Source organism: Vidua chalybeata, chromosome 5, assembly GCF_026979565.1.
Source record: "Vidua chalybeata isolate OUT-0048 chromosome 5, bVidCha1 merged haplotype, whole genome shotgun sequence".
In the NCBI taxonomy this organism is placed as follows: domain Eukaryota; kingdom Metazoa; phylum Chordata; class Aves; order Passeriformes; family Viduidae; genus Vidua; species Vidua chalybeata.
Window position 1 is genome coordinate 26,271,812 of NC_071534.1, and position 26,455 is coordinate 26,298,266.

Below are 26,455 nucleotides of genomic sequence, written 5' to 3' on the forward strand. Positions count from 1 at the left end.
GAGAAAAAAGGCAATAATTACATTAAGTCTTTCTTAAGTTATAAGAAATCAAAACCTGAGAATTTTTAAAATTCAGATCAGGGCCTTTCCCCATTCCAGGCTACATTTAGAAACCTTTAGCACTTAACACAACTTCACCTCAGCTTTTTCAGCAATCTCCCTGCAACCTCCCTGCCTGCTCCAGTTTCAGGCTATGACTGGGATAACTGGCTTCCTTTCACAAATTCCTGTGCAAGGGAACTCCTTGCCTAGATAGCTGTTGGTATAGAAACAAATCTTAACTCAGCTCAAATTCCTGCTTTTCTTGTGCTGAAATTTAATGTTTATATTAGAGGAGAACCACCATTAAAGACAAAACCCACTTAAGTTAAAAACAGATGGAGATACTTGAAGTATTTGGAGAGCTTTAGAAAAAATGTAGTGGTGCCCTCTGACCTTTTTTTCACACATGTGGATTTTGATATGTCTCTAATTTTATTTCTGAAGAATTACAGGTTTTTGCAAGACAGGTTACATCTATCAAACTCAGGCTAAAAGAGCAGTAGTTAGAGTTTTGAGTTGTATTTGCAAATGGAAATGAGTAGAATTGGTAAGCTGAGGGTTTTATTTTTTCACACAGCCTGTACCTGTTGCACGCAAACTTTCTGCCCGTGAGCAACGAGATTGTGAAGTGATTGAACGACTTATTAAATCTTACTTCCTTATTGTCAGGAAGAACATTCAGGACAGGTAAACCCAAACTTCCTTGAAATATTTAAGCCATATTGTGATATTTCAAGAATCATATATATAATCATGTTATTTTTATCATGTCCTTATATTTGTAAGAAGAGAGGAAATAAATTAATTTTTTAGAAGGGACAGCAGCAGTAAAATTTGACCCTTCACAGAATGAAGCAGTTTGAAGAAGCACTTGTTTCCTCTAATCGTTTCAAGTTCTGTATAATAAGTAAAAGGTTTAATTATTTAGGAGATGCCTGCTTTTCTGGAGGATGCTTAAATTCAGATGGAAGATTTGCAGCAAATAACTGGAAATAACTCTAGGTGCTGTGTACCCCAAGAGAATTTAGCTTTGCCATCCTGTTATTTCAAATGGGAAGGTCAAATCGGAGCTAGTGTGTGTGGCTCAGTTTTCTAGCACTTAGCTATAAAGATGGAAATGGCATAAAAAAGTTCATTCTACTGTGGAAAATGCCTTAAAAGTTTTGCCATAAAAATGACATACCTTTTCTTTAATGAGGAATTCTATAAAACTTTTTTTGCTTATGTCTTTGTGAAAATGTCTAACTTCATATATACTTATATTTTTATGTTTATGGGAAGTTTGTGGGGGAAGTACAGGAATCTGGAAACTAGATTTTAGCGCAGGTTAGTGAGGCTCATAGGCATTTTAGTCTATCCAGTAAACTAATACCTTCAATGTAATTTTTAGTATTTCATGGCAGGGGAGTGCTTTGTTTACCTTAACTTTACTGCACTGCTTGTACTGTGTAATATCAGAGATATGAATTATTTCTTTGCCTCTTTCTCTTCCCATTTACACATAAAATTTGGTTTTAGGGTTGACAAATGTGTGTCATCCCATGCACAGTAGAGATAGGTTGGTTTCTAATGAGCAAAGTTATTTTGTGTTTTACACTCTTCATGTTTTTTTACAATGCAGCTTTTCTATTTGGAAGAAATTAAGTTTATATGAATTAGTTCTACCCTAATATTGTACATGATGCTGGTTTTACTTGGGAGAGCTTTTATTTGTGGTAGTGATAAATTCCTGGTAGTTTGAGCCAAGGCTTTGTGTAGCTGCTTGCCCTCATTGTGCATTTTTCATCTGGAACAGCCTGGTTTTGAACCATTATTTTAAAGAAACAATCTTTATGTGCTTGCAGTGTGCCAAAGGCAGTGATGCATTTTCTGGTGAACCACGTGAAGGACACTCTCCAGAGTGAGCTAGTGGGCCAGCTGTACAAATCCTTGTTGTTGGATGACCTTCTCACAGAGTCTGAGGACATGGCACAGCGCAGGAAAGAGGCAGCTGACATGCTAAAGGTAATGAAGAGATCAGGAGCTCCTGGGAGCAGTTCACCATATCAATGAGAGGCTTTTTGAAAACTTGTTTTCCTTTTTTCTTTACTGCTTTTTAAGACTCTGCCAGTGTATTGCTTTTCTGTGATAGAGGAATTAAAACCAATACATGACCAGAAAGGATTACATATGAACTTTTACATCTGCAGTTGAGCAGGCTAGATAGAAAGTAGGTGCAATTTTTATCTTTTATGGCAGACTTTTAAAACTGTATATGGTGAAAAAGTCTGCCCTTCTTGAGAATTTAATGGGTTGCCACTTGTTTCGTAATGACACTGATTAGCCCTGGTTTGATTTTTAGCTTTGCACTTCCCAGATTGCTGCTGTTTTGTCCCTGGGAAACCTCTCCAACATAACTAACTCTAGCTTTTGTGTGTTCCTGTGTGCAGGCCCTGCAGCGAGCCAGCCAGATCATTGCAGAGATCCGTGAGACACATCTTTGGTGAAGACTGTATCAGCCACACTATTTATATGCATTGGAGGTTACATTGGCTTGACAATTGCTAGGCATGGTATACGGAGTAGAATTTTTATTTATGAACTCTTCTTATCTGTGTACTGCAACTGTGTAAATCTGCTCATGTAAAGACAGTTGGTTTGATTTGCAAACAGAAAAATATGCTGTATTTTGCAAAAGAAGTCGTATTTAATCCATGTAATAAATGGCTCTAAATGTTTCCTTACCAGGTTTCTGGTGCAAATTAAAGCAGACCAAGTCTTCTGTCTCAGTGACAGTCTCATTTGAACTTGGGGAAAAATGTTTAAGTTCCAGTGCCTGACTTGCTGAACAGGTTGCCTGTGGTTAAGACGGCCGGTGTAGTCTTGTGGCATAGTTTTAAGCTGCTTTTCCAGTAGAAGTTTCAATACTGTGAAGAAAAGAGAGCACCGAGTATTTTCTTTCATTAATATATTGCATGCACTGTGACAGATGGAGGTCTCCATTTTATAGCACAGTAGAGATGTCGAGCGTATTACTATGTGTGTGTGTGTTCCCTCTTTTTTTTTCTCTTTGTCCCCAAATGTTTCAATGGCAGACAAAACATCAGACTTTGATTTCATGGAGTATCATGTAGGAAGAATTAGCCTGGAGCTTGCGAACAAGAACAGCCTACTAAAAAGTGGCTGCAGAGTTATTAATGTGCACTGGAGCTTGTGTATGAATGTTGGAGTTTATAATCAGGCACAAGAACACCTTCCCCTTCCTCCCCCACTGGGACCAAGCCCCTGGACCATCTGACAGTAAAATTTGCTCTGGCAGAACTGAAAAATAAAACTGGATTTCAAAACTGTCATGGGATAATAAGTGTTTCTTTTAAAAACAGATTAAGTTGGCCAGGGAGAAGGGGTGCCCACAAATTCTGAAAATTTTGGAATGTATGACAGTATGAAAGGAAGTCTGTGGAATTGGAATATTTATATCAGAGATTACAGTTGCTTTTGAGGAAATCTTATTGTGCTGTAAGTAGCTTTTTTTTTGAGGACAATCGTAAGATTATGAAATTTTAGGTTGGAAATTAAGTTGATGAGGTTTCTTTTTTTTTTCTGATTATAATTCATACAGATAACTATTGATAATACTAGCCTTGAAAAAGAAACATTTTAATTTTTATGAATAAAAATTTATTTAAACTCCAGCCAGCATACTTGCATGTACTTTTCAAGCAGATTCACTCTTTTTGTATAAAGTGAAAATGTTTACCATAGTGTTGCTGATACATTTTCTTTAACACAACTTGCATGAATAATAGGACACTGCTGCACTGCTGTTAGCCTCTGTGGCTTGATTTTATGGTATTGGGCCACGATAGAGCGGGTTTCATTACCATATGCAGTTCCTTCCCCCTGAAATCAGATAGCAAAAAAGGAATTCCTCTGGTAAGCTGCTAAAGATTGAAAATTTAAAAATTCAGTTTACAAGAAGCTCTGTTTAAAAATGTATGGTAATCTTCAGTTTGGCATCAAGATGAGCACAAGGAGTTAAGTCTAAAAGATACAGCTTTTGGATACTTTGTGTATGATCTGAGGTAATTAATGCAGAACACAGAAATATATATTGTGTATTTTTAAACAGCCTAAAAAGTCATGGTGTATGCATTACACGTAATGAATACAAAGGAGGTGCTTTTATCTTGCATTGTATCCAGGGGTGGTAGTTCTCAGATTTAAGAAATATGACTGAAGTGCAAACCACTTTTTAAATCAATTTGGTGATCAGTGAAAGCTTTTTAAGTTTTGTCAAAAGCATTGCACTTCTGTTTGGTATTTATCTGATACCTCTCTCTCTCTCCCTTTTGCTTTCAACATCCAAGAAGTTTTCAACAAGGTAGTGCCGTCCATAAGTGATCTGCTACCTAAGCTTTAATTCCCAAAGTTCAGTCAACAGTCTCTTTGTTAAGAAATACTCTGATTTGTAAAGTTTTGAAATGCTGCATAAAGCAAATGAATTTCATTTATTGAAGAAATTCTTGCAAGTGATACCTGGCTCTGTAATGTCATGTGAAATTTCCAGTGTTAATTTGGTTTCTGAAATGTTACGACTTTTTTTGTTTAAGTTTCACAAAAAGTTTCAATTTGGTAATGTTGGAGTGCCAAGAAATGAACTTGATTTGTAATCCTTAATGCAAGACTTTGAAGGTCCATGCTGTAACAATCCTGTTATTTAATAAACAGATAATACACAAAATTAATTACGCTAGAAATAATTTTGGGCTGACTTGTAGTTCTGGTGGCAGGATTTACATGCACTTGTAAGTTAGTAGTATAAGTTCCTATATGTGTACAGCCTTAGTTATGATTTCACTTGTTCTTACTCAATTCTGCATTATTGAATAATTCCATAACTCATAATGTAGACAGGCTGCTCATGCCTACTGATAGGTTTGAACCAAGTTGTGCTCTGGAACTGCGCCAAAATACTTCAAATGCTACTATTACTACCAGGATTAAAAGAAGTTAGGGGGAAGCTGTGGAAAAAAGCCTAATGAGGGCAGCAACTAAAAAATTCCCAGATTAGATTGATGGTTTACAACTGTCTTCTTGATCGCCTTATTTAATTTAAACTTGAAAAACTTTTGTCACCAGGGCACAAATTTTAGCTAACTTGCTCTCCAGGGGGGAGAGAATCATGGAGGAGAAAACTTCCTGTAGCCAAGTTCAGATTAGTAATGTCTGACCTTGTTACCTAAGCTGTTGCAGTCCCGCTGTAACTAAAACACAGTATCCTCCTGATGTGAACATTTTGTATTTAGTAGTCAAGTTCAAATTTTACTTAGTGAAACAGAAGGGTAGAGGGACTAGTGGTGTCTGTGTGCTTCAGACATTACTCTGAAGTAAACGGAGCAGACCTTGCATAAAAACTGCCTTTATTCATTGCTTTGTGGATGAATGACAGATGCCAGATTGGATATGGCAAACTCAGCTCCTTGCTTTATGGACCACAGCAGGGGAAAGAAACAACTTGCTACTTTGTTGTGCCCGTGCTGGGAACTTGAATGGAATTATCCTGGGTAATTTTATTTTTCTGCAGTTTTCTCCTTCAGCTTTGAGAGCAATAGCTGGTGTTTTCTGTAGTCACTGAGGATCTCCACTGCATCTGCTTTTTGTTGCTAATTAAACACTGCTTTGAGGTGAGAGCTAGAGGAGTTTAATACCACTTGGATATGGTTTTGTGCTCAGTGACACTTTAAACTAGTGAAGGTGCTTTCATGCTCCCACAGTTTTGAGTTTACCTGGTGCATGCCCTTTCACCCTTTAACCCTTTACTTCTTAACTGGTAGGTGCCACAATAAGGTTAAATTCAAGTCTTCCAGGTTGTGCTGTACAAATGTTTTTGGTGGAGTTTTTTTAGTTTGTTCGTTTTAGGTTTTTTTAAATATCTTGCCCAAATAACTACTTTTATTTTGCACTTTTAAATCATGCATGTGTAACCATGTTAAATACTTTAATATTAATTACTCCTTGTACATGTTCGAACAAGTTTGGACAAGCTCCCTGATTATCTGAATGTACCTGTATATAAGAAATAAGACCAGACTAAGAAAGAATTGTTGATTTTTCCAATCATCCTTGATCCTTGACACAGGTGTTCATATGCTCAGTTGTGATGGCCCTGTATGGTCATGGCAAATAGAGCTGGTATCCAGCTGTTTCTCTGGGAAGAGTCAGGGAAGGGTTTGGAGTGCTAGGACTTGGTCAAAGGCAAGCATGGACTAAATTTCTTGGGGTTTATGAATCTTATTAGAAACCTGGCATGCAAAAAATTTTATTCCTTTTTTTGTTTCATACTGCTAAAAAATAAATTTATTGATTTATTAGACATGGATATATGTGCATCTGCACCATTTGGCCATGACAGCAAACAGGAAAGAAACAGATCAGACGTGAAGCACTACTTATTCTTAGGAGATTTTCCTGTAACCAGAAAGAAACTCTCAAATGGGCTCTGTTGTATTTCTCTGGAGGTGAACATGGGAGTGTACTGGAGTATTTTGGTCCCAGGTGCATGTTTCTGATTTGCTCTAATGCTTCTGTCATTTAAGGAACAAGGTGGCTGTGTTAGGTGGATGAACTTTCCCCTTCCCCTTCCCTTCCCCCTTGTCTTCCATGTGCTTTCTTTGAGGTAGAAATTACTCAAATTACTTTTCTTTGTTATGTAATAGAGATTAGGCTAGAGATGTTATGAGACAGGTAAGTAGGATCTGGAAACTGAAACTAACACTATGAACATGCTGAGCTTCTGAAAGTGCCATTATTTCAGTTCCATTGCCAGAAGAAACTGTCATCTCTAACAAGCAAGCCACTGTATTTTATTACTGCTGAAATCTTGAGTCATGGTGCAAATGAAATCAGCGTGAAACTTATCAAGTAAAAAGAAACATTAAAAAGATACCTAAAACAATAACAAACTCCCCACCCGACTCTAGAATACATACCACATTCCGGAAGCTAAGATTAAGGCTTCCCCCCTTGTGACTGCTGTCACTGCAAATTATTCTCCACATCAGAGTGAGGCCTGATCCTTGAAAGCAACACTGCAAAGCACTTCAGCTTCCCTCATGTGTTTCCTGGTCCAGAGATCCCTGTGGTGCTGTTCACCCACAACTCCTGAGCAGCTAACATTAAAAAAAAAAACCCTTCCATGTACATGCTCCAAGTCTTCTGGTATAATGTACTATCTTCCAGCTGACTGCAGAGCCTAAGAACTAGTACCAAGATATTCCTTCAACAAGGAATGCTGGATAGCATGGATCCAGTCATTCACAGGACCAAAGAAGTGGAATGACTGTCACTCACCTTATAAGTCAAACTATGCACACAGAAGGCCTAAAAGGGATTCATTAGCTTGATTTAAGCTTTGAAAGGCTCTGTACTTTCAGATTCCGAAACTGAATTTACTGTGTATTCTCACAGGAAGGCTGGAAAACTTTGGTGCAATGTGTCCCCATGCATTACCAAAAACCAATTTACATTAGTGCTTTTTCATTTAGTCCTTTATTCTGAATTTTCTGCACCTTCCTTCAAAGCAAACCTTACCCCCAGCAAGGTTTCTTGGTTGGACAAGCACACATTAGCTGTAAGAAGGAGTGGGTTTGAGTTTGCTTTGGCTCATTTTCCTTTGGGTTATCCTGTGGAATAACTGGGCACTGTTCTCCTACAACACAGAGGGCTGTTAAAGGAGTGGAAACACATCTCCATTGCTGGACTTTGAAATTAATCTTTTCATTTTCTTCTTATGCAGATCCTTATGAGTGGTTCTTTGAATAAGGCAGAGTATCTACAATCTCTTCAGTGCTCCTTTATTTGAACTCTGGTGCACTTTGAAAAAGAAGTGTTGGGCAGTCTGTGAGCTGTGTAGTAATGCACAGTACAGAAATATCTTCAAGTACATATTCAAGCAGCACAGTTAGAGACCTGTCATTTTAGGGAGATATTCTGTTGTCACAACTGCAGCCATTTTATAATGTAGTAATTTTTCTTTCCAACCCTAAGTAATGATACTCCATTCTTCAGAATATGCTGTCCCAGAATAAGAACAGTCTCAGGATTAGTTACACGATTCCCATTTATTGAAACTCCTCCATCTGTAATTTTCCGGTACCTTAAAAACAAAACAGAAACAACTGTTAATTGCAAGAGAAAGCTATTTATTAAGAATTGAAAGTTCACTTAGGTGGTTTTTTTTATTGTTGCTGGATACATAATTAAATTAATTTTGATTCTTCTGCACTTCACTCCTAGTCCAGGTCAACAGTGACTGAAATTAACCTTAGCCTCCACTACTCAGTTCTTTCTGAGAAGGGTAAATACTGTTTTGAGTATTTACCCATGAGCACAGGTGAGAACTTACCCACTAGGTCCATCTGGAATTGCATTTGCTTTGCGACACAAGTCAAGAACAGTCATCCCAGGTTCAAGCATCAGTTCAGCAGAAGTAGCTTGTTTGAAAAGTTCCTGTAGCTCTTGGTCAGACATTTCTTCCAGTGCCTCCACACTGCTGTAATAAAGGGCCTTGGTGCACCTGTAAGAACAAAGAGCATTCAAAATACAGAGCTAGTCTTCTCTTCACACAAAGTGCTACTCAACTCATCAGATTCCCCCTCCCAGTTTCTTTTGGGAGCCCACAAACTAACAGAAATACTTTAAATACACCCCCATTTCCTTATTGTACCCTACTGCCCTGCAACTTTTTTTTAATATTTTCAGTGCATTTTTAAGTCTCTACAGGATTATTACATTTTTCTCTTTTAACATCTAAGCAACAACTTACTAGATTAAAATAGTCCCTGAAAAGCTATGGAGAATTACCACAGAAATCTGAAGCAAAACTGCTTGATAAATCAAACTCTACCTCTTAGCAGATTCCAGCCCCTCTCTACCATGGACAAGCTTAGTTACTTCTGCAGCCAGTCGTTTCTGAGGCCCCCATTTCTCAGGTTCTTTAGCATGCATTTCCATGATGTGGGCAATCTCCTCAAGGGGAAGGAAGGTGAATAGTTTCAGGTATCTATGTGCAGGGAAAAAATACTTTGTCTATACAGCCATCATTATAGATTTCCTGCCTTTGTCATTCAAACTTCAGTAACTGCATGCAAATGATTCTTAGTCAATTTAAGAAATACATATTAAGATGCTCTGTCCTTTCAATCAAATCTTTAAAACTCACATTTTACTTAATATTCTGTGTAAGGTCAAGTATTCAGGTATAAGATAGTGTCAGCTGCTTTTATGAAGCTTGTACTGCAGCCAACAATTTAGTTTTCTCTTGAAACTTTTATAGGATTTATTGGAATTGTGTGTCAACTAACAAGGTTTTGTATTTATCCTAGGAGATTCACAATATGCTAATGCAAAATCGCACTGTCAGTCTGTGGCCATCATGGGACAGAAGTATACTTGTATTGGCAAGTATCTCAGCAGGCAGATTATTTAGGATAATCAAGCATTTAAAGATGCATCCTAAGCCTACTATTTACAACAAAGTCCATTTTAACGAGCTGTCAGTCCTATGCAGTGTATTAAAGGTACCTTTACTGGTAAAAAGTCTGAATGGCTGAAATATTTTAGTGTTAAGTACCCACATACCTTTCTTTTCAGTCTGGGTGAAGGTGCTGGGGATCAGAACATGGATTTGAATTATCAGGGGATAAACTTTTGAGAGAGGTAAGTAAGTTATAAGGCAGGTCCCAATATGGAAGGGAAGTAGCTCAGATTTAACAGTTCTATTGATGTTTAAAGTAAAACAGATTTAGAAAAGAACACAGAACAAGATATTAAAATCAATGTAGTAATGTAGTGTACTGAAAAAAACTGTGATGCTACAGTACTAAAACTAATATGCCATGTAAGAGAGTCAGCCCACTGGCAAAACAAAATGCATTATGTTAATGCATTATGCTTCACTCCTTTCTCATCCACCTTCTAACTTTCTGATGTGTATTTCAGCATATGGAAGTTCCACTATCCCGTCTACTTAGGAACCAGTCATGCCTGTTTATTTCGTGAACAGTTATAATTAACACATGCTTCTCCATGGATCTCCATGGATTCTCGTGTTGCACATAATTAAATGAAGCAGTTACAGTGAACAGTTAGAATCAGGTTTTATGAACAACGACAAAAAGCAAGATGGAGAAAAACTTACTTTTCAACTACGTTATCTTGCTGTCTGACAAAAAACTGATACAGCTCAAATGGAGAGGTCTTATCCCTGTTGAGCCAAACTGCATTTCCAGCAGTCTTTCCCAGTTTATCACCAGTAGTACTGGTAATAAGAGGTACAGTAATTCCAAACACATCTGCTCCTGTCATCCTGAGAAAGGAGAGTCATTGCACGTTAAGAAAAATAAATCATATCTTGGTAAAGCTGAGTAAAATACAAGCATTCTGCAAGATTCTATCCTTGATATAAAGCTGGGCGTGATGGGCAAAAAGATGCCAGAACACTGTTGTGTGAAGAGGGCTTTAGGGAAAAAAACCAGCACCCTAAGTTCTTAAGTTCTTTTGTATGTATCAAAGACATTTATGTACTTTAAGTAGTTTATATGTTATACACTGCAACTGACTCATAATCATATTTGGTGTGATTACACCAGGATGAGTGTGCTGGCAGACATGTCTCGATTTTGTCCCATGCTTCAGGGTGTTTGATTTTGGTTCTTGGATTTACTAATACAAGAACCTATTATTTTACTTAAAGATCCATATAAACATGGTCCAATGTACCAAGCTGTGTCAGGCCAATTAGTTACTCCTCTCAAATCACAGAGATTTGTGTGTGGCCAAATCTCTTGTTGCTTTAGAGACTGTGAGCACCAAGTCGCACAGCATTCTGTCATGGAATCACAGAATTAGTGAGGTTGGGCAAGACCTCTGAGACCGTCGAGTCCAACCTGTGACCAAACATCACCATGTCACCCAGAGCATGGCACTAAGCGCCATGTGCAGTCTTTCCTTACACACCTCCAGGGACTGCGACTCCACCCCCTCCCCGGGTAGTCCACGCCATCGCCGCCCTTCTCCGGACTCGCTCCAGCACCTCAGTGTCCCAGGACTGGACACAGCACTCGAGGTGCGGCCTCGCCACTACCTAGCACAGGTGACAGTGACATCCCCGATCCCGGTGGCCACACCACCGCTGACGCATCTTGCCCGATCCCCAGACCCTGCGCATCACCTCCCGCCCCGCGCTCCCGCCGTACTTGGTGACGAGCTCGTATCCGGACATGATGTTTCCCATCTGGTCGTGGCCGCCCAGCTGGATGCGGCAGCCATGGTGCTGGTGGAGGTGCAGGAAGTCGTAGGCCTGCAGCGCGGGATACAGGAATTCGGCCAGGCTCATGCCCTCGGCGCTGCGCAGCCGCGCCTGGCAGCTCTGCCGGCTCAGCAGCGTGCCCATGCGGAGGCGCCCGCCGGCGCCGCCCAGGAAGCGGAGCAGCGGCTCCCGGCCGAGCCAGCGGGCGTTGTCCAGCAGGGCGGCGCGGCCGAGCCGCCCGGCTCCCGGCTCCCAGAACAGCTCCCGGTGGTTCCCGAACAGCCGCTCCAGCCCCGCGCGCAGCGCCCGCGCGTGCGCGCGCACCCGCCCCGCCGGCAGCGGCTCCCGCGCGCGCTCCCGCCCGCTGGGGTCCCCGAGCCGCGCCGTGGCCCCGCCCACCACGGCGATGACGTCGTGGCCCGCGCGCTGGAAGTGCAGCAGCGCCATGACGGGCAGCAGGTGCCCCACGTGCAGCGAGTCCGCCGTGGGGTCGAAACCGCAGTAGGCGGCCAGCGGCGGCCGGCCCGGCTGCAGCAGCGCCGGCAGCTGCTCCTCCGCGCTCTGCGCCGGGAACACCTCCTGGAACAGCCCGCGCTCGCACTGCGCCGCCAGCAGCCCCGCGGCGCCCCGCGCCCGCCGCGCCTGCTCGTGGGCCCGGCGGCGGGGCGGCGGCGGCGGCGGGAGCGGAGCCCGGTGGAGGCCCCACGGCCCCGCCGCCCGCCCGCAGCGACGGCACAGCGCGGGCGCCGCCATGGCGCGCGGGGCACGCCGGGAGCGCCGCGGTGGGCGGGGCCGCTGCGCCGGGACCGCCCCGGAACCGGGAGCCGGCGTGGGCCGAGCGGGGAGGTCTGCTCGGGAGAGCCTGCTCGGGCGGGCCTGAGGGGCGTGTGGGGTACCCGGCACGGCGGGACTGCGGTCACGCTGTGCGCTGGCTGGTACTTCTTCTCCGCGACATTAAAGATGCGACAAAACCGGCGTGTGTTGGCTCCTCCTCCCCTGCATTTTTCCCAACCCCAGATCCCGCGATTTCAGGTGCTGTCAAGCGTTGGGAATCAGCCCCTCGGCTGGCAGCAAGGCAGAGCGGGTAGCACGGGCCTGAGTTGGTCACGCCGGGGCTTTAGAATTTACAGACACTAGAGTTTATTAGCTGTGTTACCAGGATTTATTAGCTGTATTCCTAGAATGTGTTAGCTATATTCCTAGACATTTTTAGCTGTGTTACATATCTTGAATGCTTGGGAAGAGGTGACAAACTATAGATAGAGGTGTGCAGCTGTAGGCACGTGGGTGATAAAAGGAAGGCTGAGGAAACATGGGCCCTCTGCAGGGGAATGAAGCACCTGGGATGTGGAGAACACTGAGGTATACAATGGTTTTTTTGCCTCAGTCTTCACTGGCAGGTGTTCCAAGCACCCCGGCAGAGTTGCAGAAGGAAAGGTAAGGATGAAGAGAATGAAGCACTTGCTGCAGGAGAAGATGAAGTTTGAGCCTGTCTAAGGAGCCTGAGGGTCCACAACTCCATAAGGCATGATGAGATGCTTTCACGTGATCTGAGGGGACTGGTGGATGAAATGTCCAAGCCACTCTCCATCATATTTGAGGAGCTGTGGCAGTCTGGTGAGGTTCCCACTGACTGGAAAAGGGGCTCAGTTGGTCAGCTGGTTACCTTTGAGACAATGGCAAGCACTTTGTAGACATTGTCAAAATCTTTGCTATTCTGTGTTAGAAGCAATATGTAGAGGTGAGAATACAATGGGAAGATCAATAAATGGAAATACTGTGCAAACTTAGCAAAGTTTAGATTATTAACTCGCCAAATAATAGTGGCAAGAAGAGTAGTTCTGACACACCAGATCCTGAAAACCAGCCGTTGTCTCATAGTGGGCCTGATAATGTTCTCCATGCACCACTTTGACACTCAGCTGAAATTCCTCTTCTCTAGCATTCTCTATTCCTATTTAAGTGCTAGCAAACACAATGGCTATGGCAAGTTCTTCCTTGCTGTAGGTTCAGGTAATTGCCCAGCTGGAGCAGATGGTTTGATTCCTTTGTGCTGGAAGGGGCCACTGACTTCAGATAATCCCTTTTTCTTCCCTTGCTGGCTCACAACAACCCCCTGCAATGCTACAGCCTGGGAGAAGAGTGACTGGGAAGCTGCCTGGGGAAAATCAGCCTGGGGCTGCTGGTTGAGGATGGCTGAACATGAGCCAGCAGTGGGCCCAGGTAGCCAAGAAGCCCAATGGCATCCTGGCCTGTGTCAGCAATAGTGGGGCCAGCAGGTCCAGGGCAGTGATTGTCCCTCTACTCAGCACTGGTGAGGGCACACCCAAAATCCTGTGTCCAGTTTTGGTCCCTTCATGACACAAAAGACTTCGATGTGCTGGAGCATGTCCAGAGAAGGGCAATAAAACTGGTGAAGGACTAGAAATTAACTTTGAAATCTCTGAGATGCTGTGTTGTGTTAGCAGCAATGAACCAGTTAATTCTGTTACAGAGCTAATTTTTGCCCTTTTGTTCTTTATTCATGTCTCCTGTACTTCTGCTTTCATTTCACAGGGACAGCCTGTGGCTGCTGTGATGGTGAACCAGCATAAAGCTCCACAACATCAGCATGAGCTTTAGAATCCACCTCCCCAAGCCCCTCTCCAGAAAATTCCCTGGTGCTGGGATAATCACCTTGTGATGGCAGATGCTCTGGTTATGTCCACTGCTTTCCAGAGCACACCTCATACCAATACACCTCTTTTCTTATTATTGCTTAGGCTGTACTCTGAGGGTTTTTCTCTTTATGAGGAGTGGGAAAAGCATTTGCTTTTAATGTACATCTAAGGGGTAGCCTGACTCTGTGGTGTCTGTAGGCAAAAGGACAGTTGTTATTTTCTGCAGTCCTTAATCCCTCTGCAGCTTTGATCTCTCAGATTAGTCAGAGCATTTGAACGAATAGTTTTCCTTTGATGTGGTTTGTCACCCTCCCTCACATTTATTTTATTTTGTTTGATCTTCTTATTTCTTAGAATATCTTTTTTTATCTTGTCATCTTTTTCAGCTGAAAAGTAACTAGCTCCCTCTTTCCTCATCTCTCTGTACCCAGGGGTATTTGGTGCTTGTGTGTTCCTTTCTTCTCCTCTCTTTCTCTGCTGTAATTGTTTAATTACAGCAGACTTCTTTATATGTCCTCTGATAGGTGCTTAGCTATTTTTAATTGGTCTTCGTGCCATATTGATCGTGTTTTAGATTTAATGTCCATCCTTCAAACACCAGACCAATTAATATGGAATATGCTTTCATATTTTTTCATCCTAAATAGTTTTTTTTTTACTTTACAACGACCCAGGGGTTTGCAGACTATGGTGCTGACAGCTGCTTTTGTCCTTGATTTTAGACTCCATCAAATTCAGTTTTAATACCGGGTTTTTCTAAGACAACCCCAAATCCGGAATCAACTATGAAAATCCTCTTTACTTTTAAAATACTGTTGTGAGAATGTTATTATTTGTGGCTTGTTAGCTTTCAGCAATTATTCTTTTTTTACACAGCTTTTTTAGACATGACAGTATCCTAAGTCTAAAATCTCTCCATTCTCCACAAACAGTCATGCAGAGACTTAATTTTCAAATAAGATAAAAGTCTTGGGAAGAAGGTTCTGCATCTCCCATGAAATTCAAGTAATTACACAATGTGTATAGGCACTTGGTATCTTTTCCCCAAAGCTTACGGATTGGTATCACTCACTAACAGAGTATTTGTTTGTGGCATAACTGAGAAAACTTTTGTGACTATTTTGCCACCCTGCCATACTGTAATGGTCAAATTACTCATTCTGAGAACCATTCGCAAAGATAAAGGCAAAGCCAAGGGTGATCTCTCTTGGCCATATAATGGGATACCAATAATGTAACCAGGGAAAGTAGGAAGTGTTTGGGACTAAATCCCATTACGAGGCAGGCTAAGCCTAAGTAGAAGAAATGTGGATGCAGCTAGAGATGATTAATGTGCTTAGTCTTTCCATTATAAATCATCAATCTTTATGTGTGATTGTCTTCCTATAAATCATAAAGCCATTTATTTTAGCCTTGTAAGCAAATTATTTTTTCAGGCATTTCGAAAGCATTTTCACACAAGAAATCCAGAACTGATAGTAAAGGCTTAGCTTCCATTATGATAAATAGAATAGTCATGAAAGGATCATTATTTTCATGGCAATGTATTTGGAAAAATAACACAGATTAAAATAAGAACTAACAAGACATAATAATGAGAATAAAAATGTTTCTTTTTCTAATTCATTTGTTCAGAATGAATCCTTTATCCTGGCTGACTTAGTATTCTGGATGATGCTGATGGAAAGGAGAAAATCCTTCTGCTTTCAGAAAGTATAAAAGTAAATATGAAAGCTGAAACTCCCTCTGCTTGCCAGTGCAGGTGTATAAACTTCCTTTTGGTTTGAAGGAAATTACTTGGACAGCTCAGGGAACTGCTATGTGAAATTAAAGTAAATATAAAATGCTGGTATGAAAGGCCTGGGTGGAGCCTAGGGAGCACCCACACAGTTCTCTGGGCAGTACTTGATGTCACTTCCAGTGGTAGGCACCCCTCCACTTGTATTTTCCTCCTTGTTCTTCACCCATGGCTCCTTTGCCCTTCATTATTCTCAAGTAGATGCAGATATAATCAAAGTCAACGCTTATAGTATTGTGGGATGTCATTCCCAAAGAAAGGTAACATTTCCTATAAACCACAACTCTCTCTTTGTCATTGAATATCAAAGCACAGAGGGCCTTGGAAACCATTACAAGAATTTCCCAGATGGGTTACTTAAATAGAATAATTTTGAAGTCACTTATTAGTGGCACCATTGTCTTTTGTGTCCCACCAGGAAGAGTGCCAGGCTGAGGGACACTTCAGAGCTGACACATCATGAGTGAGCTGCTCACTTAAGTTTCCCCTTCATGCCTGAGTTTTCACCCAGTATTTGATTTACATTCTTCCTTCAGAGAAAATCCTCATTCCATTGCAAAGCATCATTATTAAATGTAACTCAGTTTAAAACTCTGCTTCAGTTTGTGCCAGCATTTATTCCCTTCTTATACAGTAGAAGGAATTCCTGATCCAACCTCTTCCCGATAAAGCCAAGTTATATGTGCATTAGCCACGAGGTGGCAATACAAGAGCTTGATATGCTGAATTTTGGTGGTATTTGTAGCATTCACGGGTAAGCTTTGGGGTATTAGCTAAGTAAATATATTTACAGTGTTTCTGCAGAGTTTGGCTTTCCCTGCCAGTGTGTAATACGTGCCCCACATCTGCATAATTGAGTTCATGCAAAAGCCAAGGGAGACTAAGGTGATTTTCTGGATCAGTGATTGAAGCCTTTAATGTGGCTAATAATTCCTATCTTTATTTAAGTGGCTTGGTAATGGATGAGAGGTGTTACGTGAGGAACTCAGCTGTCGTTAAAAGCAAAATATCTTAAAAAAGGGGAGGCACTGGTAACGTACAGCTCTCCCACTGGGAGTTTTCTCCTGGCTTTAACTTCTGACCTTCCTGAAGGCCAAGGAAACCTGAACACCTCACATGTCTAGAATTCCCAGACATGATTGCTTCACAACATTAACATCTGCCTTTTTCATCCAGGCTTTTTTATTCACTTCTCAGCATGGCTGATGCTTGTTTTTCTGCCTGATAAGAGAATTCAACACTGGTGTCAGGTGGAAATAATTAATTTCCAGTCTTTTTCATCCTTTCTTGTCATTTTCAGGCATTAGGGAAAGTAATAATATCACTGTACTTTCAAGGACTAGTTTTCCACCCACTGTAATGGAGAAAGTATTTTAAGACATTTTCTATTTTGACATTAGCTCTTTCAGTAGCAGTCAGTGCTACAGCTTTTCAGAAGGTGGAGTTCTCTGTTTTCTCATTCAGATAGGCAAAAAAGCTTCTAGCACAAGAAATGGATTGTGGACTTGGCAAGTGTCTCATGTCACTATATTCACCACAGTGTTTATTTGAACATAGAGAAATTATGGATGTGCATTTTGTTATTTCACAGGAAAGTGCCAGCAGCCTGCAATTGTCTTTTCCTGACATGGAAACAGTTTTCCTCTGAGTACTTTATGGGAAATCTTACTTTTAATCACACAATGCACTGTGAAGTCTGTTAGCAAATATGTCTTTCAAGTACATGCAAGTTTGTGGTTTAGGAAATAAATAGCTATGTAAGGAGAGGAACATAGCAGGCAGCCTTGAAAGAGTAAATAATTTTTGAGAAGGGAACTTCCCTAAGAAAGATTTGAGATAAGATTCTGCCTGTGAGTTGGGTGTTCAGTCTGTCAGAAGTGTTGTGGGCACAGATGCTGGGACTGCCTTGTATTTCAAATAACACAAAGCTCTTCTGCACGGGCAGTGATGGCCACTCTCAGTTTGGACAGTTTGCTAGACCAGGGGCAGTGGCACTCGTGTGCCCTTGTCCCCTCAGTATTCAAGATTCACAACTGTTAAAACTTGAAGGAAACTGATTTGGCTGATTTGCCCTATGCACAATGCTGACCATGGGATTTAACAGTTGACAGAAATTGCAGAAATGGAGACCTGTATTTGGCAGAAGCAGATACAGCACAGCCCAGGTGCCTTTCAAAAGGATCTCTAACCCTATCTGTTAACATCAAGCAGCCTGCTTAGGCAGTTGATAAACAAACAACAGATTTCTCCTGAGAAAACATGTAGGATCCCCAAAGCTTCTTCTCTTTCTTGAGGTTGTTTGTATGCACCTCTCAGCTTTCTTGCTGAGATAATGCACAGCCTCAGACCATGCTCCTGGCAGGTTACATAAAAAAAAAAAAAAAAAGCTTTGAGAACCTGGCTGCTGATTGAAGAAAGGAAAGTGAGCCTTGGGATATGATGTTTGAGGAACTCGATGGCTACTGCTTTTTCCTTGCAGCTTTCTCCAGTTATAATCACTAGCCTGGGGGCAAGATGCTGGACATAGATCCCAATGGGAGCCATTTTTCAGGAATAACAAGGAACTGGTTGTACCAGCAGAAGCATAACTCAAGTCAGTGCTGAGCTGATAGGATAACATTTATGTTCACCTAAATCGTTCTGCAGTGTCAAGTGACAAAGGTAATTTCACAGTTTTATTAATCCATGGGTTTTGGATATTACCCTGACAGCTATGACTGTACAGAATAGCATGTGCCTATGGGAGGGGAGAATTTGAAAGGGAAAAGAGGAACAGAATATGACCACTAGCCTGAAAGTACAGTGCTAAAGAGAGAGGCCACACACCATATACTTTTCTTCCAGAAAAACAAATGATGACAGTGCTGTGTCTTCTCTCATCATGTAGTTTGTTTTTCTCATGTTTATCTTGAAATGGATACTGAACATTTGTTGTATTGCTCATTTCTCATTCTGGTTTAAGGTGCTTAGTGTATATTTCAACCAAACAGAAGGAACCTGGTGACCACTTAAGCAAGACATGAAATGATGTTCTCTAACATAGACAACAGTGTTAGTGTTCATTCTGGGTTGGTGGTTATTTTCCATATATATGTCTATATCTATATGTTATTGATGTTCACAGATGATTAATTTGATGGGTTTGTGGTCTGAAAGCTAATAATTTATATTCCTGCTCTGTTCCTCGAAGGGAGAAGCTTGCTCTTTCTTGCCAGGAATCATTAGTCAATGCACTTGTTCAGGCTGTTCATGTCTTGTGTATTGTTATGTGATAAGGGGGAATTACAGAGTGGGATTCTGCCTGAAATCTTCCAGGCCTGTGGGACTTTCCCCAACATGTCACAGACTTCTCCAAATACACGATAAGGCAAGCTGCAAATACTGATAAAAGATAGAGAAAAATGTTTGTTTTTCATAATAGAGGGGGGTTACCAACTGGAATACTTTACAGATCATTGTTAAGATCAGTGCTGTTTGAAATACCTATAAACAATGTGGGCAAGTAGTTGGTTAGTGAATGGTTTTTGAGGAGGGGATGATATCAGCTCCTAAAGGTACTCTCACCTAATCATGTTTAGAGATTTGCTGTGTATTGAGGTGCTATCATATCTAGTCTGGCTTCTCAGGCATCATGGAGTTATCAGGCTGCATGGAACTCAGGAGGAGGAGAAACCTTAAAATTAATGTTTCTGCTAGGTTTACAAGAAAAAAAATCTTTTTTTCTAAAGCAGGTTTCACTAAGAGAAAAAATATTTGTTCCTTCTGTTACCAGAAATGCTTTGATACAAGACCCATTTGCAAACAGGGAGAATAACTTACTTGTGCCCAAATGCATTTGTAGTTTAAATACAAAGTAAAGCAGTAGCTGGTACAAACAGCCATTGAATATGAAGAAACAAGCCCTCCCTGCCCTGCCCAGCTGCCTTGGAGTCTCCCAACTTATCCAAGGTCCAGGATCCTGTTACAGCTCTGCCCAGGACATCTGTCCTGGCTACTTTCTAGGGGTAGCCCTGCCTGGCCTCCTTTTGCTCCTGTTGAACCCCCTGGTCCTGGCTCACCCCTTGATGTACCAGAGATCTGTTGGATGTGGCAGAGGTCTGTTGAATGGGGGGTTGCCCTCAGTCCCCTGCTTGTCCCCTCTCCTGGGGGACTACAGGGTTATATCTAGGAAAGGCAGGTCTATCAGTGAAACACAGGATGTCTGGGGATGCCAGGTGTATCAGAAGGGTGGGCTTTATTTTCTGTCTTTCCTGAAAAGGGCCTACCTTCACCTGCAGCTCTCAGCATGAGTCTGTTCCTGAATGTCACCCCTCACCTTTAAGAGGCAGCTCTTTGTCCCCTGGCTGCAGCTGTCCACAAGGTCAGCTTGTGGTAAAAATCGATAGCCCAGAATCTTAAACTTTGTAAGAAGCAGTGGCTTTTGCTGGCTGTGAAAGTCTGGGTGAAGTGTCTGTCAGCCCAGAAGTATTCTAGCTGTGAAATTACAATGTTGGGCAGGCCAAACCAGCAGAGATGGAAGAGCAGCCTGAAATACCAGCTTCTCCATGGTGATACAATCCATGCCAGGAGTGAACTGGATGCAGTGTCTGCTGAAGAGCATTAGATCAGCCTGATGCTCATTCTCATTGTCAGCTGAAAGTATGTCTGTGGTCCTACATGGCCCCAGAGATGTTAAGGGGTGGGGCTTGCTCCATTATTTGCCTTCCCTTTGCTAACTCACCCCTGTGCAGCAGCTGCAGGCTGGGAGATGTCCATGGAAATTGAAGCTGCTCAGTCATGATTTGGGTAATGGAGACTTAGGGATTTCCTCAGCCTGTTGAAATGGATCTGGCAGTGGTCAGTCTTCCTTATTTCTGTGGGACTCCAGTGACCTGAAAACCAGGCAGACAATGGCCCTGTATATCCCTGTCTACAATTGCTTAATTATACTTGCAAATAAAGAGAGTGAGGGTTGCTTAGTGCTATGTGTATCTTAGCATTATGGCTAACTATGGGATATTGTTAGCTGTTTACATTGCTTAACGTTAATGTTAAACAAGACAAACTATTTCAGAGCCCAGGATAGCTCCTGGCTGCCAAATACAAGGGAAGAAGTCCAGGTGCAGCTGTGTAAGCACTTTAAATTTTTTGTGTGTGTGTGTGAACCTGAAATAACCCTGAGGAATTAATTTACTCAGTCTTTATCATGAGCACACAAACAAACATGTTTTCTATAAATAGCAGTTTCATTAACAGTGGTGGGTAAAGGAGCCTCTTGCATGTGTGGCCTTGATATTGTGTTTATGTACAACATGGATCATTATGTACAAATGGATCATTATTAACATTTATTAGGGTTAACCATGATTGCTATGTAACCTATGATTGTATAACAGGTTATATTCCTACACACATATATGGAATGAATTTTAAAGTGTATATAAGAATAATGTTGTATATATATATATATGTAACTATATATACACATGAATACAGCCCTGTAGTCCTGTTAAAGCTCACAGAAACTCATGTGAAGAAGGAAGAGCAAAGAGCAGGAAAGTCACCCTGGCTATTGGAGACTTTCCCAGCTGACTAAAACCAATGCAGCTGGCTCTTGCTCTCTGTCTTCCACAGAATTAGATTAAGGCCTGCTGACATTTGTTTGTTCAAATGCATTTGAGTAAAGCGGAAGAGCAGACGTAACTTCAGAAGCCAACTTTTTAAAATAAACCAAACCAAACCAAAAGACCCAGAAGTGTGGTCCCTAAACTCAGCACAGGCAGCTTTGGCAGCTTCTCTGATGGTACTCTTGATGGTACACTCTCTTTGAGTGCTACAGAAAGCTCAGTAATCCAGAGCAACTGCTGGTTACCTCCAAAATATATTGAGATATTTACTAGGGACTGACAAACATTTTAAGTCCTCCTTTTTACCTTTTGTGACTTACTCCATTTGGTTCTTTGGAGCTTTCCACCCCATATCTCCTGTCACAAAAGCCTCAGAAAAGCTCTCTTTTCCCAGCTGCAAGAAATTGACATGTTCAGAGCCATGTGCCCTCCACAAGATATTGTTTCAGCTTGAGCTGGTGACAAGTCCTGGGAACCAACAAGTTCAGAGCTGGAGAATGGGAGGAGTGCAGAAGAGCCAAGTCAAAAAACCCTCAAACCCAGCATTTAAACCCAAAGGGAAATCTTCCTGTTCACTGTACTCCCTTGCCTGAATGCCTCTGTAAAACAGCATTTTTGTCGCAGGGCATGAAAGGTAGCCCCTGCTTTCTTCTTGAAGCCCAGTTTCAGTGATGTGAGGGGTGGATACCAAGGCAGAAGCACAGAGTACATTGAGAAATGATCAGGATAAAAAAGATTTAAATGCAGCCATTCAAAGGTAAATGATAAATCCATTAAGTGCAATCAGAATTATTAGACTGTTAATCAGTTGCAAAAGCTTCAGTGAGACACCAGCTCAAGAAAATGTGCAGCAGCTACAGGGACAAAGAAAGGTGGGGAGTCATTAACCATGAGTTGTATCTTTTCTCCATGTGCTACATGATATATAGAAGTTTTATCACAGTGACATTTCTACTTCATTTATTTTATTTGAAGCAGATAAGTCACTGTAATTCACAGGCAGCAGTTTTTTTAATAAGACAGCAACTTAACAGTCGAAAGCCTGGAGAGCCTCCCCAGGGGATGACTGTAGCCCAAGCAATTGCCAGTGGTTCAGTTGAGACCCCTCAGGACTCGCTGGAGGCTCCTCCAGCCGGGGCAGCTGCTCAGAGGTGCAGGGATGTGGCCACCCTGCTCCTTCCCACCCTGGTGGGAGGCACCTACTCCAGGGCTGCAGTCCTGGGAGGCTGGATGGCTATTTCTAACCAGGCAGAGCCTCAGCTTTGGGACCGCCACATGCTGCACAAACAGAGGCCCCAAGTCCCTTTTTTATTTTTTTTCTTTATTTTTTCTACCCATAATAGTTGAGTTATACCAGAAATTAATTTAGCTTTGACACATATAATTTCCACAGTTTTTGTAATGGGTTTCCTTTGTGCTCAGCAGCTTGATTTTTGTTTGGTTGTTTAATATTACCTGATTTTTGCACTGTGATGGGTGATTAATCTTTAGCTGTCATATTATTAAACCGTTCCTACACAGTATGAATTCAAAAGTCTGCACTTCCCATTCTCTCTCAATAGCCTGGGCTCATATTAAATTTCATTTCTAATTACATATGTTAGTGTGAGTTATGGGCTATTACTCAAAATAAATTGTTCTTTGATGTCAGTTCAGCATATGAATGGCCAGTTGTAATTATACAGAATTAAAACAGAACTTAGTGCTACTGTGCCTAGTCCAAAATAATTCTGTGCTTCTTTTAAATAGAATCAAATCAGCAATTTTCCATTGTTTATCAGCTCAATGCAGCCATTATGAAATAATTTTTCCCATGTAGATTTGAGCTAAAAATGCAAGTGGCATGTAAATGGCATTGACAGAGGCAGAGGAAAGGTGATCCTTTCTAAAAGTGTGCCATATCCAATTTCCATTTCCCTTCAAAGGGACCAGCCACTGGTGATTCACTGCACTTTTGCTTCGGTTCATTTCATTTTTATGAATGTGCTGAGTTCCCAATAAATGTGCCTATTTGTCATAGGAGGACACCATCCAATGTCTCAGCTGGCCTGTGGAGCAGCATCACACAGAGCTGTGCACAATTTGGGGTAGGGAGAGAAAGGGAGGACACACATCTGTCATTTAAAGACCCCGTGGATGTTCCTGAGTTTGTTTTGATGTTAAATACTGATCCTTTGCCATGCTGGAATGCACAGACATATTCTGCTGGAGCATGTCAAGCCTCTGCACTTAACACAAACATAGGACTTTTTAAATGACAGGACTAAACACACTCCTGGTGTCAGACCTTAACTTCCAGGGGTTTGGTTATTTAATCTGTGGCTGGCACACTTTTTGTGCTGGGTGGAATTTGTTATCAGCTGTGTTTACAGGCTGCTCCAAGGCTTTGTGGAGCTGTAAGGCTCTTTAGCATTCGTGGTTCTGCTGTTGGGCTGCCTGTTTTACAAGAGTGTGTGTACTTTAGCTCTATTTTTGTTTTAATTATTGGCAGTAAATACACTTCAAGACTGAAATATGTTTTGTCAGGAGAAATCTGGAAGAGCTTTCTCAGGAGAAAAATAATTAGAAAGGTTAATGCAATCTACTCTGTATAAGACTTCAAACTCATTTGCTTGGAGATGTGAAGCAGATGCTTTGTTCACAAAATTAGATTAAATTAGCCCTGGGGGAGTGTCCCATTACTGTTTCTCAAGTAAAGCGAAAAAGGCAAATTAAATCTATATCAATTTTCAATATTGACGTTACAGTTAGCTTTTAAGTGTGCACAGTGCCCCATGCAAATAGTCTTTTTACTGCCTGCTTGGTTTCACACAGGCCTTGAGAGAGTGAACACTGGAATTTTCACTTTATTATATTAAAATGATAGCTCTCCTTGTCTGAGCTGTGTAGGAATGTGTTTTTAACAGGAGGGCAAATAAATTGCCTTGCAATAAATGGAGACCAGTTTTGGGAACAGTTTGGGGAACCAACAGAGCTGATGGCTTGCCCCTGCCTGAGAAGGGCTTGCTCTTTTTTTTGTGGAGAGGTGTTCAGAACTTTCTGTGTGTGCACACTGCATTGTAAAAAGCCTAATGCTGCTCTTTTTGGGCTTCCATGTCCTTGTCCTGGGCCAAAAAGTTTTAGCTCCAAATGAGGAGCTAAAGCGTGCTGGGGGTCAGAGCCAGCAGCAGTTTCTCAGTTGGTTCATGTTGGCAGGGCAGAACTTCAGCTTCTATCAAGTTAGCTCTGGCACACTGACAGTGACGTTCCCCTGACACAAATCACATCCATGACTCTCACTCAACAGCTGCTTGTGCCTATCTGGCTGAAATTTTGGCTGTGATTTCAACCGACTTCCTTGCAGGATGTTATAACCCAGACGTTTCAACCAGAAGAGGCAGAGGCTAGCCCTTAGTGGAAATAACTTTTTGATTAAGTAAAAGATAGATAAATCATTTACTTGGCTCCATATAAAACAAGTTTTAGAAGCACAGGTCATGTTTCCTCCTGTAACCCAGATAGGAAATAGATTTCACAGCACAAAAAACCTTGTTCAGGTAATGGTGTAAGTGTGCCTTGAACCTCTTGTGACCCCACTGTCACTGCTAATGTGGGCTGAACTGCTGAACAGATGCATAAAAGTGAATAAAATGGGAAATTTAAGTTCTGTGAATTTCCTCTCTTTGAGATTAGTGGGTCCATCAGTCTTTTCAGTTACAATAGGTTTGTTATCTCTGCAAATAATTTTTTACTACTGAAATCATAGCCATCCTTCTGCTGGGATTAAGGCAGAAATTTGCAAGGGACAGAGGTAACTTTGGGGCTAAGATAAGAGAAGTTGTTTTTCAAGAAAGCACTTGAGAGGAATTAGTGCTCCTTAATGTGTTTCTTGATCATTGCTCGAGCCAAGACCTCATATATTTTCTCAGGCTGATGGGACAGCAGTATAAAACTTCTGCATTTTATTATCTTGTTCTATATGCTCCAATTTATTACTTCCCCTTTGTCTGACTAAACCGAAAGATATATGATACAGGTGAAGCTACTTGGTAAAAATACAGAAATGCAGTTCAGCCTGAGGCACAGAGGGAACAACTGCAGAGGCAGATTTCTCAATGGAATGTGAGGTTTTCATTTTAGCACTTCACTTCTTCCCAGGTCTCCTGTCTGGGTGACCCCCAGGAGCATTATCCTTTAAGCACCAGAAATGCATTGCCCCAGGACTGCTGGTGAAGGGCCCAGCCTCAAGCTCTCCTCTCACACTCGTGGAGTGCTAATCAGGCAGCTCCCTACTTAGCCTTCCATTGTTGCCTGCCTTTTGTTTGTTTGCTTGGGTTTTTTTTGTTTTTTTTTTGTTTTTTTCAGCATTCCTGTAATCTGAAATGTGATTTATTTATCTTCTGTCTCTGAAGACATTACAGAACTTGTGCTGGGAGTGATGCCCTTCCCAGTAACTGTTTGGCTACCCCTTTTCCAAGGTTTGAGCCCAGGCAAACTTGTCTGCAGCGGTTTCCCAATATAAGGTGACTACAAAGGGACTCTCAGAGAACTACACAAGGCACTACAATCGTGCCTTTAAAAGCCCAGTTGCTGGCACGCATGGAGTTTGTAGTTAAACTGCTTTTACTTCCTCAGCAGTAATACTGCAAGTTAAATAGAGCAACTCGGTCAAAAGTGACTTTTTCTGGCTTAATTCCTTCTTCTTGTCATTTGTGCACGCTTCTTTTGTAGGAAACTACAGCATGTTCCAACAGCAGCTTCTCTGGCCCCAACAATTTTTTTATTTTCCCCACAGAGCCTTAGTTGCTGAGCACCATTCAATAGTGCTGTCATGGAGGAATTTCACCTATCAAAGGTGGTGTATGATGAAAAGGAATAAGAGTATTCGGTTAAAAGTGTATTTACCCCATCAGGCTTTAAAAAAAAAAAAATAATGATTCTTTTCACAGCTGGAGTAGGAGTGCTTGCACATGAAACTGCAGGCAATTGTTCTTAAACTTTGATGGGTATACTTTGATTTTACTCTCATAATTCTTCTTGTTTTACTTGGATGCCTTCTTATCGGAATCAGGGGCCCTAC

General features: G+C 41.7%; 2 protein-coding genes across 5 annotated transcripts in view; one reads left to right on the forward strand and one right to left on the reverse strand.

The window, feature by feature from the left end:
- DNM1L (dynamin 1 like) overlaps positions 1-4,769 on the forward strand; it is a 35,829-nt gene extending 31,060 nt beyond the window's left edge. For all 4 annotated transcript variants that reach the window (XM_053942068.1, XM_053942070.1, XM_053942069.1 and 1 more), the window contains 3 exons: positions 620-729; positions 1,887-2,046; positions 2,472-4,769. In XM_053942068.1, coding sequence (XP_053798043.1) covers positions 620-729; positions 1,887-2,046; positions 2,472-2,528 — 327 coding nt within the window. In that variant the 3' untranslated portion in view covers positions 2,529-4,769. The remainder of the gene's footprint in view (positions 1-619; positions 730-1,886; positions 2,047-2,471) is intronic.
- A 2,097-nt stretch (positions 4,770-6,866) lies between these two features.
- YARS2 (tyrosyl-tRNA synthetase 2) lies at positions 6,867-20,568 on the reverse strand. The gene is made up of 6 exons (XM_053942572.1): positions 20,511-20,568; positions 11,280-12,273; positions 10,223-10,390; positions 8,930-9,085; positions 8,429-8,599; positions 6,867-8,179 (listed from the first exon to the last, which is right to left on the reverse strand). The coding sequence occupies exons 1-6, from the start codon at positions 20,566-20,568 to the stop codon at positions 8,020-8,022; spliced, it is 1,707 nt and encodes a 568-aa protein (XP_053798547.1). The 3' UTR covers positions 6,867-8,019.
- Positions 20,569-26,455: the final 5,887 nt, after the last annotated feature.